We start from the raw sequence: 13,715 nt of genomic DNA, 5'->3' as shown, positions 1-13,715 counted from the left end.
CTCAGTTGAGGGCTGGTATCTGAGCAGCAGAGAAGGTCGCTTCAAGAAAGGATGTTGGAAAAAGAAATTGTTAAAGCCCAGCTGTGAAAATCATTATTGAATTGGGGCCTAGACGAAGCCAGGTGTAGGAGAGGGGACATGCGTTCTGCCTCCTCTGGTGTGGTTTCCAGGGCAACCACGCTGGTGGGGGGCAGGTAGGGACTGATGGGGAGAGTGTGGTGTTTACTAAAGCATTAAAGTTCAGAAAGAGGTGAAAAGGAAAGAATCCTGGAGCTGGGAGAGGGAGATGCCGATCTTTTCTTGGCACATAATAGGCATCATGAATGGCTGTGGGAGAAGTGGAGGAATGGCCAGGCAGTTTATTCGGGCAATGGCTCGTATGTCACTAATTTGTTTGCTCTATCAGTTCTGCACAAGGATGAATGACTGGCAAAGGACTGAAATCAATGAAAAGTATTAATTCCAAAAGGGAAGGACAGGCTAATTGGGTTCATGGCCACCTGGGGTCAACTCAGCTTTTCCTCTCTGTGTCAGCCCCTGCTGTGTGAGAGAGAGAGGGAACAGCTTCGTTGGCCAGGCTGGAGGAGAGGCTGTCTGTGAACTGCCCCTTGCTCTCCCTTGGACACTGGCTTACCTTTCAGCCAGCTCTGGCATTCCTTCATGTCACCAGTGAGATAGCCCACAGTTTGGAAGAAGCTGAAGCCTCCCTGGGCCGCAGAAGCCCTGCGGGGCACCTCACTTTCTCTCCTTTTGCTCCTTTCACTGGGTCTTTGGATTTTCACTATGTGGCTGTCTTCATCAGGTGATCGGAGATCCTTCATGGAAACGGGAGGAGAAACTATTAAGTGGCATGCCTTTCGTGTATTGATCTTTCTTTGAGACAGGGTCTCATTGGTAGCCCAGGCTGTCCTTGAACTCACTGTAAGGCTCTGGTAAGCTGCCTTGTGCTCTCAACCCTCTCCACTCTGTCTCCTGAGTGCTGGGATTGTGAGCACGTGCTAGCAAACACCGTTTTAAATGATGTCTTTTTGAAGGTAGGGAACTTGGGAACAGAGGGCACTGTCAGGGATTCTGATCGAGATGTGGGGTCATGAGAAAAGATGAGACTTACAGTTGTGTCTAAAGCTGTACCCAGTGTGAACCTGCCCATCCCAGGACTATTTCAGGCTCTGCTGTACCCAGTGTGAACCTGCCCATCCCAGGACTATTTCAGGCTCTGCTGTACCCAGTGTGAACCTGCCCATCCCAGGGCTATTTCAGGCTCTGCACAAGAGGTTTGCTGAATGATTTGTGACAAGGGGTTCCTCTTGGCAGTTTAATGATGCCTATAGACCTCTTTCCATAATAAATAGTTAGAAATGTTTAAAACTAAATAAGTACAAAAAATTATATTGAAATGCAGTGATTATAGTATTTAAAATACTTGTGATCCATAGGTAAACATTCTATCTAATGGCTATAAAGTTTAAAATCAGTGATGTGTGGGTATGTGGGACCTTCTCCCTCCAGCTCAGGGCAGTTCTGTAGCTCAGGCTGTCTCAGGCTATCTCAGATCCAAAGCCCATCACAAGAGCAACCATGGTCTTTATTATGGCCATTGCATAGCTCAGTTTCTCCTGTGGCCTAGTCCTGCTGCCCTTCCTCATCTGTAAGTGTGGCTCCCCAAGGCACAGCCCAGGAAACTTCTTTCTTGTAAATCTTTATGTCAAAGTCCAGCTCCTGGGGAATCTGGCCTGTGACAGCTTGAATCGAAGTCTCAGGCACTACTAATGTGACTACCACTCATGGCTTATATTGTTTGTAATTGAGGTAAATGCTAAAGTCCATTGGGGACTGGTAGATATAATGATGGATTATTTCCCTCGGCCCAGTTCATCTGCTCCTCAATTGCACCTGTGGAGAGCTTGGCCAAGACTTCTTTCTTTAAAGTCGTGTTTTTCGATAAGGTAGTTCTTAAGACAAGCACCTAGTGAGCATTTGAAATGTGGCTGGTTCTCAATGAACTAGGAATAGATTAAAAGTTTCTAAGTTTGATGAAGGACATCTACTAAAGACCCGGAGTAATAGAAATCTCTCTCTTTCTCTCTAAGATCAAGCACAAAACAAAGACGTCTGCTCTTGCCGTGACTATTCAACATTGTGTTCTAGCACAAGCAAACCAGAAAGAAAAGGGGACAAACGGAACAGATCATAAAGAAAAAGGTTAAACATAGATTGTATCTCTACCTGCATTTTGTATAGAAAATTCTTAAGGTACCTGCAAAGGTCTTATTAGAAGTCTGAATAAGTTTAGCAAAGTTACAGAATAGAGCTACAAATCAAATTTATCTTTATGCCCTGACATTTAAAAATCTAAAATTAAAATTAATAAAATAATTTTATTCATGATAGAATAAAAAGTAGAATATATTTGTGAATAAATTAAAAAATGTGCAAATGCTACCCATTGAAAACTCCATAAAAGAAAATAAACCTCAAAATAGACAGAAAGATAGCCCATGTTCATGGATTGGAAAATTTAGTCTTATTACAATGGAAATAGTTCTCAAATTTATCTATAGATTTAATATAATTCCCATCAAAGCTTGTCATCTTTTCTTTTCCTTTAGAAATGGAAACTACGATCCTAAAATCCATATGGAAATATACCAGAATTGAAATCATCTTTTACCCCCTTGCTCTCTGATTGACTGCTCAAGAACCATCTTAGCGGGGGGATGGGGTCACTCTCACCTTTTCCTCAGGCATTTCCAGCAAGGGAAGGGCTGGGTGTGGATCCTGGGGGCTGGAAGGCCAGGTAGGGCTGCTTAGTTCTGACTCATACAGTTTGTATCTGCTGGAAAGCGGCCCTGGCAGGAGAGGGCTCCTGTTGCTTTCAGACATCTCCTTCAGTGGATGGTCACTCATCTTCCTGGAAAGAGAGCATGAGAAAGGACAGATGGATGAGGATGGGCACAGGGGATTTGGCTGAGGTCAGGCAGTCACATGAGGAGGCTTTGCATTTGACCTAGAGGGGTGAGCAGCGACATAAATGGAATATAAATAAATTTTGAGATGGCTTTGAACTTGGCCAAGGGTCAAATCTTCCTGAGTCTACCCTTTGAGCTGTGAGATGGTAGGATTATGATCCAATGTTTTGAGGGTGCTAGTAAAACACTCTATCAATTGAGTTAGATCCGCAGACCCAGGTAGGGCTTCGTGTGCCTATAGCCAGTGCTTCCAGAAGATTCTGAGGCTAACCCTCCATCCACAACATTGTTACCTTAAAAATACTCCTATTCTTCCATGTCCAGAACAAAGTCCTTTTGTGTTGTAAAGGTTTACCCGAATGTAGGCCATGTCTCTTTTCTTTTTATCATTTATATATATATTATATATATGTCTCTATATAAATATATATTTATATATATTTCCCCAGCATTCATGCTGTCCATTGTGCTATCTCTATGTGGTAGTCAGCTGGCGATTTCTGTTTACCCTGGCAGAATCCAGCAGTGGGGTCTAAAAGGAACTCATTTTCTGTGTTGCCAGGGAAACCATGTTGGTTCAGTTGGCCTCTAATTCCCCTTCTTTCCCCCGTGTCCCCTGTGACTGTTCTTGTCTCTTTCTTTTTGTCCTTCCTCGGAGCGACACAGAGACAAAGCCCTGGCATGCTCTATCGGAAGCTGTGGACAGCCTAGAGGAAGGTCTTTCCCTCCCATGTGGGCCTCCTTTCTCCTTCTCTGCTAAGGCCAGGGCTGTGCTGTGGTTTGCTCCAGGAACGCCCTTTGCTGGAGCCCTCCAGTTTCTTGTTTTATCGTGCTGCCTCTGGTAATGGCACACATAACATCTCTCTCTCCCATTCAATTATTCTATCTATTCTTATTTGACATCCTCAACCTTCTGCACGTCTTTATTACTTTCCTGTATTCTGAGAGTGGCTAACCTGTACACAGTCGCCTCTCGGTATTTTTTAGCTTTTCCCCATTGCTCTTCATTGCCTCATCCGAGTTTTAGGACATCTTCTCAGGACACAGACTGCAGATCTCTAACACGTGTGCTACCACCCTCCACACACTTGCTATCACAGGTGCACAGTTTGCACAAGTCCCTTCTGGAAGGGATCAAGACATGTCTGTCCTTGCATCAGCATCATTTCCCTGGTTATTTTCATCCTCACCCTCTACAGTTGCTTCCAGACGACCGTTCCCCTTGTGTGCACCGTAGCCATCTTCCCTGTGGCTCACACTGCGCATCTCCTCTCTAGCTGCTCACTGCTCTTACTAACTTCCTGGCACCTAAAGCCTTCCTCAGCAAAACCATCTTCCTCCTGACGCTAATTCGATGCCCGTTGCTCCTTCTCTGGCTGCTCATCTTTGGCAGTTCTTTCCATTTATTCTCTCCAGTCACAGTCGCCACAGTCAAAGCGTGGATTTGCAATTATTGCCATGTGAACTCTCAAAGTCGTACCTCTCTTCTGGCGCCTCTCTCTTGTTCTTTCAACTCACTTGCCCAAGTTCCCCTTATGACCCAGCCCTCTGACTTTCTAGAGACCTCTGACCCACTGGCTCCACCAGCCAGCTGTCATCCCTTTCCTTAGTGACCAAGTTAGGTGTCATGGCCGGTCACTTACCTCTTTGACTCTCTTGTTCCTCTCTCATGCTTGTGTAGCGAAACCCCAGCTTTTCCAGACCCTACTTTCCTTCTCAAGGGCCCCCATTGAAAGATTTCTCATTTTCAGTCATCTCATAGAAAAGCCTGGAGTCGGACTTACTGGTCCCTCCTCTGTCACTCTCCAAACTTAGCAATTCTGTCCTCCAAAAAAATAGTATTATGGTGACAGCCACTATCAGCTTGCCCTCATCGTCTTCTGCCTCTTCTCTGGTTGTAACCACCTGGACATGTCTGCTAGCCTCTTGATTCTCCAAGTCATGGTCTATACGGTTTCATAAGAAAGTGCCAACCCACCAAAGATGGTTCCATACTTAAAGCCTCAATGAAGCTGGGCATGGTGATGCACTCTTGCAATCCTGGCACGTGCGAGATTGAGGCAGAAGGAGCCCCGCAGCTTTGACCTTGGGTTATATTATCAGGATCAGGCCAGCTGGAGGTCATTCTCAATAACAAAATCTGAGCAAGTGAACCTATGGCCCTCCTCCCTCAAAACAACTTCAGATGCCTTCAGAACAAAACTCACATCTTTAGCGCACAAGCAGGGCTCTATGCTATGCTATGAATTCCCACAGATTGAGCTGTTCCAAGCATCTCTGGCCCGTGGCTCTAGGCTCCACATAGGCTTTTGTTGGTTAGTGGATGGTGTTGCTTTCCTTCTGTTGTGGCGGCATTGAGAAGGCAGGCCTGGGGTTTGGAAGCTCGGTCCTTCAGTTTTGGGTGGGGTTTGTTTCAGTTACCTTGCTAGAGAAGCCTTCCCGGATACAGCCCCTGGTTGTGACAAGGAGGATCTACCTCCTGAAGGCACAGCTGGGAGTGGCCACTCTAAGTCTGTTGGGGATCTCTGAGACCCAAGAGGATCTGCAAAGTTTTATATAGAAACAGGCACTGCTAGGAAGCCACTATTTTTCCTTGCAGCTGATCTGTAGATTTTGTCTAAATCTCCCAGAACCAAGATTCATAAAGACAGTGATTGGTTCTCCTTACTTTGACCTCTCTGCTCCTGGCATGGTTCTTCGCATATAGTGAGTATTCAATAATTCCCACTAAGTGTAGAGAGGAAAAGAAGAAGGGCAGGGGGAATGGACAGAGGGAAGGAAAGAAGAAAGAGGAAGGGATTTTAAGGAAGGCTCCAGGTGACAGCAAAAGTGAATACATTTCTTTAGAAAGCTTCACAAATCCTTGTGGATCCTGGGAGTCTCCGAATGGCTGATGAATAAGGTGGCCGGCCACCCCTCAGCTCTGCCTTTGTAGCACGCAGAGCCCTAGCCATGACTAGTACCTTTTTCTGCTCGCGAGATCAGCTCATTAAGCTAGGGCTGAGTTTTATATGACTCTGCAAATGTAGAATTCAGCCCACGTCGACCGTGTTGTCCATGTGGAATGGGGTCCCTCTCCTGATCTGACCCTGCAGGCGGGGTTCCAGTGAGGGGTGGACAGGCTGTTGTAGAGGGGCATACTGGAAAGATTTAGGAGACAGCAGAAGCCACAGCGCTAGGAGACTGGGCATCTGTCCCCCAATGTTCTCGCCCCCTCTAGTGGCCCAAAGTTGATACTGCATCTCTGGGCCCTCGGTAAACTTTTCAAGGGAAACAATAGCAAGGGAGACAGATATCCAGACATGAGAACCATCCATGCATCTGGGTGGACTAAGGATGTTTTGAAAAGATCCATGCAAAGTCCACCAATGGTCTCATTGAAGAATAATGACGATGCTTGTTTTTTAAAACCTTATATCTTATTGACTCTAAGATGCTATCAACTATAAGGTATGTATTGTTCATTTTGTATACCACCAAGAGAAAAAAAAATTCTGCCAATCAAACTTTTTATATACATCTTGATTGATGGTCATGTAAGGGAAGCTCTACTCTCCAAAGACGCTGCTTTCTTTTCTGCCCCAAACCCTGCAGAATGCCGACAGGGTTCTAGAAAGTCAAGGTGCAGAACACCAGAGAGCAATGCTTCCTCAGGCACCTTCAGTAGCGCCCTCTGTACTTGCCAGAGAAGTTCCCCCTTCACTGTGGTATCTAACGGAGACGAGACCCACAGCACTAGCGGTATGCAATGTCAGGATTCCACCCAGCCCTCAACCTGGGACCCAGCTGAGGTCTGCAGAGCTGGTGCTGAGCCCTAGGCTCCTGTCCAGGACCTCGGCTCAGCACTCGGTTTCATAAGCCCACACGGCCTCTGCGGGAACGAGGTGCTTGCATCTCCTCTAGGGAACACAGTGTTCCTCTGCCATGGGAATGTTTATCCTGTGAAAATAAGGGGAATTTTGGCTTGAGGGCGGTGGTGAGATGTGTGGCAAAAAAAAAAAAAAAAAAAAGCCTCGTAAAGAGAAGGTCTCTATGCTTGGAAAGTGCCCCAGCTGCTTATGCAGTGCAGGCCTCCATGTCCCCCTCTTCAAAGGGTAACCTAGGAGTCCTAGGACGATAGAAGCGCTGACTTCGTTCCTGGCACACAGTAGTCAGTTTGTGCCTTTTAATTTTCCTTCTAGTGCTTCCAAATCGATGAGAAAAATGGCTAGAATAATCAGGGACAAGCATTCTGATCTCAAACAGAACCAACCTCTTTCTTCTTCCCCTCCTCTCCTCCCTTCCTCTTTTCTCTCACATTTTTAGTACATAAAATCATTTCATTAGGACCTTTTCATACATATGTATCGTAGTATTTGGCTTATATTTTCACCACCCCAATATTCTCCCCTACCCCTGTTCCTTGCCCCTTGCCAGTCCCATCCTGCCCACAAATAGTTCACCTTCTGCTTTCCTGTTTTACATGTGTGTGTGTGTGCGCGCGCGCGCACACACACACACACACACACACCCCCTTAGGTTTCATATGAAGGAAAAATGTCACATTGTCTTCTTTCCCCCATTACCCTTTCTTCCTCTCCCATCACAGTCTCCCTTCTATTTTTCACGGATATATTTAAATCAAGACTCTGCATCCGAGAGAAAACACGTGATATTTGTGCTTCTGAGTCTCAAAGAGCAAAGTTTCCACAAGGCGTCTCCGTTTGGTAGAAGTGATTGTGGCTCTCTGCCCCAGCCACGTCCTGACTGAGGGCCTCAGAGCCCGTTCCCAGCCCTGCTTTGAGCCAGTCCATTAAACTGGCTTCCAAGAACACATAATGATCTGTTTGGCGTGTTCTCTTTCTCTTTGGCTGCCCCTCACCTTCTCTTCTCCCTCAGAAGTACCGACAGAAAGGCTATTTGGACCAGCCCCACATCTCTCCATAAAGCCAGGCATCCCAAACAGACTGGCTTCTCCATTCTGCTTGCAAGAGCCCTTTTTATTGGGCACCTACTGTGACTCATAGCCCTCCCTTAAGTGGAAAGGCCCCGGGTCTTGTCTAAGCACAGCTGGGTTTGGATGACAGGGACAGGACAATGGGTAGTGGACACTGAGGGGAAACATGGCGACACAAGGTACGCCTGGCCAGTTTGTCCTTCCCATGCTGGAGGAACTGAGATCCACTGTTCATGTCAGGTCTCAGATCCGTGGGCAAGTAAGAGAAATCACACTCCAGGTCAAAGAGCTTGAGATACAACCCTGAATGGCGCCAGAATTCCCACTGTGGATCCTGGTGGCACATAGGGAGGGTGTCCCCATCAAAGGCACGATAGAGACCCCAGTGCTTTCTCCACTGTTTGAAAAATGTGATTCTGCTCTGCTGTTCTCATTTTGAATTTTATTTTGTCTCCTTTCTCTAAACGATAGTTCATTCCTCGCAGAACTACAAACACCCATGGCCAAGGGGGAAAGGCTAGCTTCCACCCAGCGTACTCCTGTTGCCCTGGGTGGGACTGGACTTGGCCTTGGACGATTACTGTGGAGTCAAGGTTCTTCTAGCATCATGGTCTCTTAGTTTAAGTGTAGATATGGGCTGAATCTCAAATAGCCCATTTATGCTGTTCTGAGGTTGCTGCTGCTCTTGTGAAGGAAGAATGATCCATGGGTTCTTAAGGATATGTGTTGGATTGATTGGTTTCACAACTAATACAGGGAAGAGTTTCATAGAGTTTTACAACCTTAGTTAGGATCCAAGGCTGGGGCTTACTGTTGCCCTGCCATGCCCTAGCACTTCGGATAGGTGAGCCACTCCTCCTGGCGAAGATTCCACAGGTCTCATGAGGCTGATTTTTTTTTTTAAGTGAACAGGCCGCATTAGTAAAAGTCCTTGGATCTATGAGGCTAACACAGTCTCCCCCCCACCCCCGCCGCCCCGCCACCCCCAATGCTTTCATTCTTTCTGGTTCAAATTCTGTCTACCATGTCAACACACAAACATTTCTACTTAAAGGTAAGTTAAAGGTTGATTGATCCTTAGCCTTACTCTCTCTTGGGCAGCCCTCTTGGTTTTCCTTTGATTTGGTTCTCTAGACAAGGCCCCAGACCCTGCTATTCTGGTCAGTCATGAGGCAGATAGAGTAAGTGAACATTTTAGTAACTGGGCCAGGGTGAGCTGTACCTTTGTCAGCGGGGGTTGTGTAAGAGGCTGGCTAGGGCCCATCATTTATAGGGATGCTCAGTTTTTCTTGGCAGCTCCAGTTCACCAAATCTAATCTGGACAGAAAGGCTAACTCACTGGCCAGAGGTTCAGGCTGGGAGGGACAGGGTCAGAGGCAGCATAGTCTTTCTGGGCCAGCTGCAGACTGTCTAGACCTAGAGGCAGCTGGTGACCAGTGGGTCTGTGGCTGTACCTTTCGGGTTCTTCCACAGGGCCTGACTTCCTATAGGCACTCCTAATTCTCCCCTGGCCTGGGTGGTACTTAGGGCATATTTGAAAGAATCTCTCTCTCTTCTCTCTCTCTCTCTCTCTCTCTCTCTCTCTCTCTCTCTCTCTCTCTCTCTCCTTTATTTCTCCTTCCCTTCCTCCCGCTCTTTCCTTCCCCCTTCCCTCATTCCATTACTTGAATGAAACTGTACTCTGGTGGCATTGGGTAGCTGATGTTATTGAATAGGGAGTGTATAGAGCCAGACTTACTGGTTCAGGTCTTGGGAACGCTCCCAATCTTCTGTCTCTGTTTGGTCATTTCATCCAGGAGACATAGACAAAACCAGTGACTATGCCATGGGTTATCCTTCCTGCCATTGCTGTTTATATGCCGTCTCTTAGAGATAGATAGGAAACGGTGAAGGGCAGTTTCTTTGTAGTCCAGCCAGCATTGTCTACATAGCAGGTATTCATTAAATAGTTTTTACTGGCTGAACGAATGAAGTAATCCCTGGAGGTAGGAGATCGTGACTCCAAACTCTGGAATGTCTTAGATGTTCTACTCCCCCGCCCCCACAGCAGCTTCCTAAGGTTATCCCCATGTTGGCAGAGGCGGCGGTGAGGGGGAGACACTGGTCTTTTCAGTTGACAGGCCTGGAGAAATGAGAGTGCTTGCTTGAAGTCACATAGAAAGCGGACCCAGGACCTGAGCTGACATCACCCTGCACAACCTGGACCCCATTTTACAATGCCGCCATCAACTCCTTTCCTGAAGATGTCTCTCTTTCACACAGGGACAATGGGCTGCTGAGTCTTTAAGGCTCTCTGGAGTCCAGCCTTGTGTAGCTGAAGCTGGTGACCCTGGATTCCACGTGGAAGAGCACATCTCCTCACTATGGGCAGAAGATGGCTTGCTGTGTTCAGGTCCATGGCCCCTTACCTCACTCAGGTAAGGATCAGCCTTTCTATGCTCGACCCAAGAACTTTGTTCATCCTTGAGTACTTGTACGGTCTAGGGGGGTGGGGTGAGGGTTCTGAGACTCAGGAGGTAATCAAAGGTGTTCTGTCTGCAAGAATAGACACTCGCAAGATTCTGGAGGGCAATTCCCCAGCAGTATAAAGAGTAGCAAGCCGCTGTTGGGGAGGAGATTCTGGGCAGCCAAACGATAAGAAGCAGAGGCGCCCTAGACTGTTGAGCGCCTGCAAACAGTGCAGAGTCTGCAGGGGCAGCTCCCAGAGCCATGGTGTTGGATGAGCCTCCCAGTGACATCGCTGCTTTTGAGTCACGGCAGATTGTAAGCAACGCCTTACTCATACTCCCGTTAATAACGCCAATAAGGAGTCACTGGCTCACTGCATTGAAACTTGTTGAAACCAGGACTTGATCTGTCAAGGGCTCCCTTTCTCGGGTGAGGAGACTGTGTGTGTTACAGCCTCTCTAGGAGAAACATCTGTCACAAAACAGTGCCACCTTTACTTCCCCAAAACCAAATGCTGATGCTGATCTTTTCTTCTGCACATAGGACATAGGTTTGTTTTTTTTTTTTTTTGCATCACCAAGGCAGAGTGGAAAGGCAGGATGATGGAGCCTGGGTGGGTGGGGCCTGAGACAATGCTCAGCAGGTGCCATTCCAGGACCCTCTTGTTCAGAGAACACCAAAGAGAAGACTATTGACGGTTGCCTTGCAGGTAGCACGCGGTGCTTATAATGGCATTCGAGTCACATTAGGTGAGCTAGGAGAGGCAGTCAATGGTTTCTTTTAAGTACTAGCAGAAGGAACCCCAGGGCTTGATTAACTTAGCACTGCATCCAGGGATTGAGCCTCTTCCTTGCCTGTGTATGGCATGTCTCAGCATGATACAACCTCGGCAGGAGTCCTAAGCAGGGAATTTTCCCACAAAACCCACAGCTCTTGGAAATTGGCTTCAGGTGGCATTTTCTATGATGATGCTCTTGAATTGTCGCTTAGCCTGACCTGGTGGCAAGCACAGTAGGTGACTAGAAGGAGAGGCTGTGACTCTAATGATGATCTGAAGGTGTTGAGAAGTCAGAGGCAGAAAAAATTAGACCTGCGGGGAAAGATACCAGCTGTGCATGGCCACCCAAGGCCAGCCTGCAGCACAAGGGAGGGAGAACCACAGGACTTCACAGAGGCCACCATTCCCAACTGGCTTTTGCTGGCCCATGAAGGAGAGTGGAAGTTCACCAGCTCCATGTGACTACTCCTTATTTCTGGTTCTCAGAGCAGAATCCCAGAGGCAGAGGCAGGCGGATCTCTGAGTTTGAGGCCAGCCTGGTCTACAGAGTGAGTTCCAGGACAGCCAGGGCTACACAGAGAATGTCTGTCTTGAAAAGTAAAATAAAGCAAAACAAAACAACCCCCCTTACTGTGATCAGGTCTTCTGCTCCACAGATCTTGACTTAATGTGTCTTCCCACATGAGCAGGCACTAGGAGTTTTAAAAGCATCACAGGTAATGCTGATGTGCAATCAAGTCTGAAGAGTTTGCCCTAGGTCTGGCTTTGTTCTGGCCACGTACATTTTGGTGCCTGCCCACTCCAGGTGAGTGCTGAGCACCAGCTTCACCTGGGAGGGTAGGCAGGCAGGCAGGCAGGCTCTCAGGGTTACCTGGGAAGCAGGGTCTGTATGCGAAGGAGTCAGACCATCCCTCAGCTCATTCACACAGGTGTGGAGGTGAAACCTGGGATCCTCGCCACCGAAAGCCACCAAGCAAGAGGAAGTGGGGTGAAGGGAGAGGCATGGAAGCAATCTTCATGGATTCCACAATTTATGCTTAGCGGTCAAATCATTCAGAAAATAAGCAAAACCAGATTTCATTTAGCAACAACAAAACCAAAACACAACAAAAGCTCGGCCCGTGGCTGTAAAGACTATTTGCATCCTCCATCTCCAGATGAGACGAGATGCCAACACCCCAGCAATTTCAGAGTGTGCCATGGCCCGTGGAAGTTCAATTGTGCTTCCCTCACAGCCTTCTCGGAGTTGCACCCGAACAGCGTGCTCCCGAGGAAGCCAGTTGCAGGTGGTATGCAATCTCAGACGTAAGAGTGTGTGGCTTATGGAAATGGAACTCTTTCAGTAATTCACATCTTCCATAACAGACCGCCCTTTGCTCTGCAAGCCAGATACAATCATGGAGAGGAGACAGATGGTTTGTTGACACTCTTAGCCTCGAGGAAGACAGATGCACAGGACCTAAGTTGAGGTGAATCAAGATTGGGGAGTTTACTGGTGGGGCTGTCTACTTAGTGATGTTTCCAAAGCAGCTTGGGGGAAAGAAAGGATGTGTTTGGCTTACAGGTTACAGTCCATTAGGAAAGAAGTCACGGCAGGAACTCGGAGCTGGAACCTTGAGGCAGGAGCTGAAGCAGAGACCGTGGGAGAATGCTTCCTGACTTGCTCACATGGCTGGCTCAGCCTGCTTGCTTTAACACACAACCCAGGACCACTGTTCAAGGGGTGCATCATCTACAGTGGGCTGGGCCTCTACCACATCAATCATTAATCAAGAAAATGCACACTTAACCAGCCTTCGGACCAATCTTAGCAGACATTTTTTTTTTCAACTGAGGAGTTTTCTGCCCAAATGACCCTCGTTTGTGTCAAGTTGACAAGAAGCTAACCAGCACAGAGATTTTATGAAGTATAGCTATCAAGTTCGGTGGGGTGCTGGGAGTTTGGATGGAGAACATTAGTCAAGATCATTAGTAATCAAACAGAGTGTGTGTAATATCAAAGAGAGAAGAAAGGAAGCCCACTCGGAACGGAAATGGGTGTTGTGCACAGGTGAGAAGTTAAAACTGACAGAAAGGAGGGATGGGAGATGCAGAAAGTTTCAGTAAGGAAAGGAAGAAGAATAAAGAGAAAAGACTATAAAGGACAGGAGAGAAAAGGCAGTGGAGAGGCGCTGCATCAGAGAAGTTGGAAGGCTGTTACTGAAGGACAGGCTGAGAAGGGATGCAGAGGGACACAGGAGACTGTCCCTAAGCCCTGCATCCTGCTGTGTGGGCAGCAGCATTCAAGCTTAGACTCCCTGGGCAGTTGCCCCTTCTCTTCTCCCCTTTTCTCTAGGAATCTTGTTAAGGACAAAGCAAAAGTCAGTCCTTGTTCCCACTGCCCCATGGTTCCCGGAAAACCGGCTGGGTTCTAAAACAGAGAATCTGGACCAGTTTACCCAAGAGGTAAACTCAAAGACTAGGCGCGGAGCTGAGGACCTAACAATTCCAGTTTTATCAGTTCTTTCTCCTTTATGCCTAACTAACCAGGTTTGCAAAGTGTGCTTCCTTCAGATTTTCAAAAGAGTCATTTAGGGTTGGGCTG

At 47.4% G+C, this 13,715-nt stretch overlaps 1 protein-coding gene across 1 annotated transcript in view; it reads right to left on the bottom strand.

Moving 5' to 3' along the window:
* The window catches only part of Slc14a2 (solute carrier family 14 member 2), a 50,260-nt gene extending 47,353 nt beyond the window's left edge, over positions 1-2,907 (bottom strand). Inside the window, exons 1-2 of the mRNA XM_085676390.2 lie at positions 2,734-2,907; positions 635-815 (exon numbers count right to left, since the gene is read on the bottom strand). Coding sequence (XP_085532516.2) covers positions 635-815; positions 2,734-2,907 — 355 coding nt within the window. The remainder of the gene's footprint in view (positions 1-634; positions 816-2,733) is intronic.
* Positions 2,908-13,715: the final 10,808 nt, after the last annotated feature.

This window comes from Myodes glareolus, chromosome 13, assembly GCF_982192425.1.
Source record: "Myodes glareolus chromosome 13, mMyoGla1.1, whole genome shotgun sequence".
NCBI classification, from domain to species: Eukaryota; Metazoa; Chordata; class Mammalia; order Rodentia; family Cricetidae; genus Myodes; species Myodes glareolus.
Note: the sequence above shows the minus strand (reverse complement) of the source record. Positions and strands in the feature narration are given on the sequence as shown.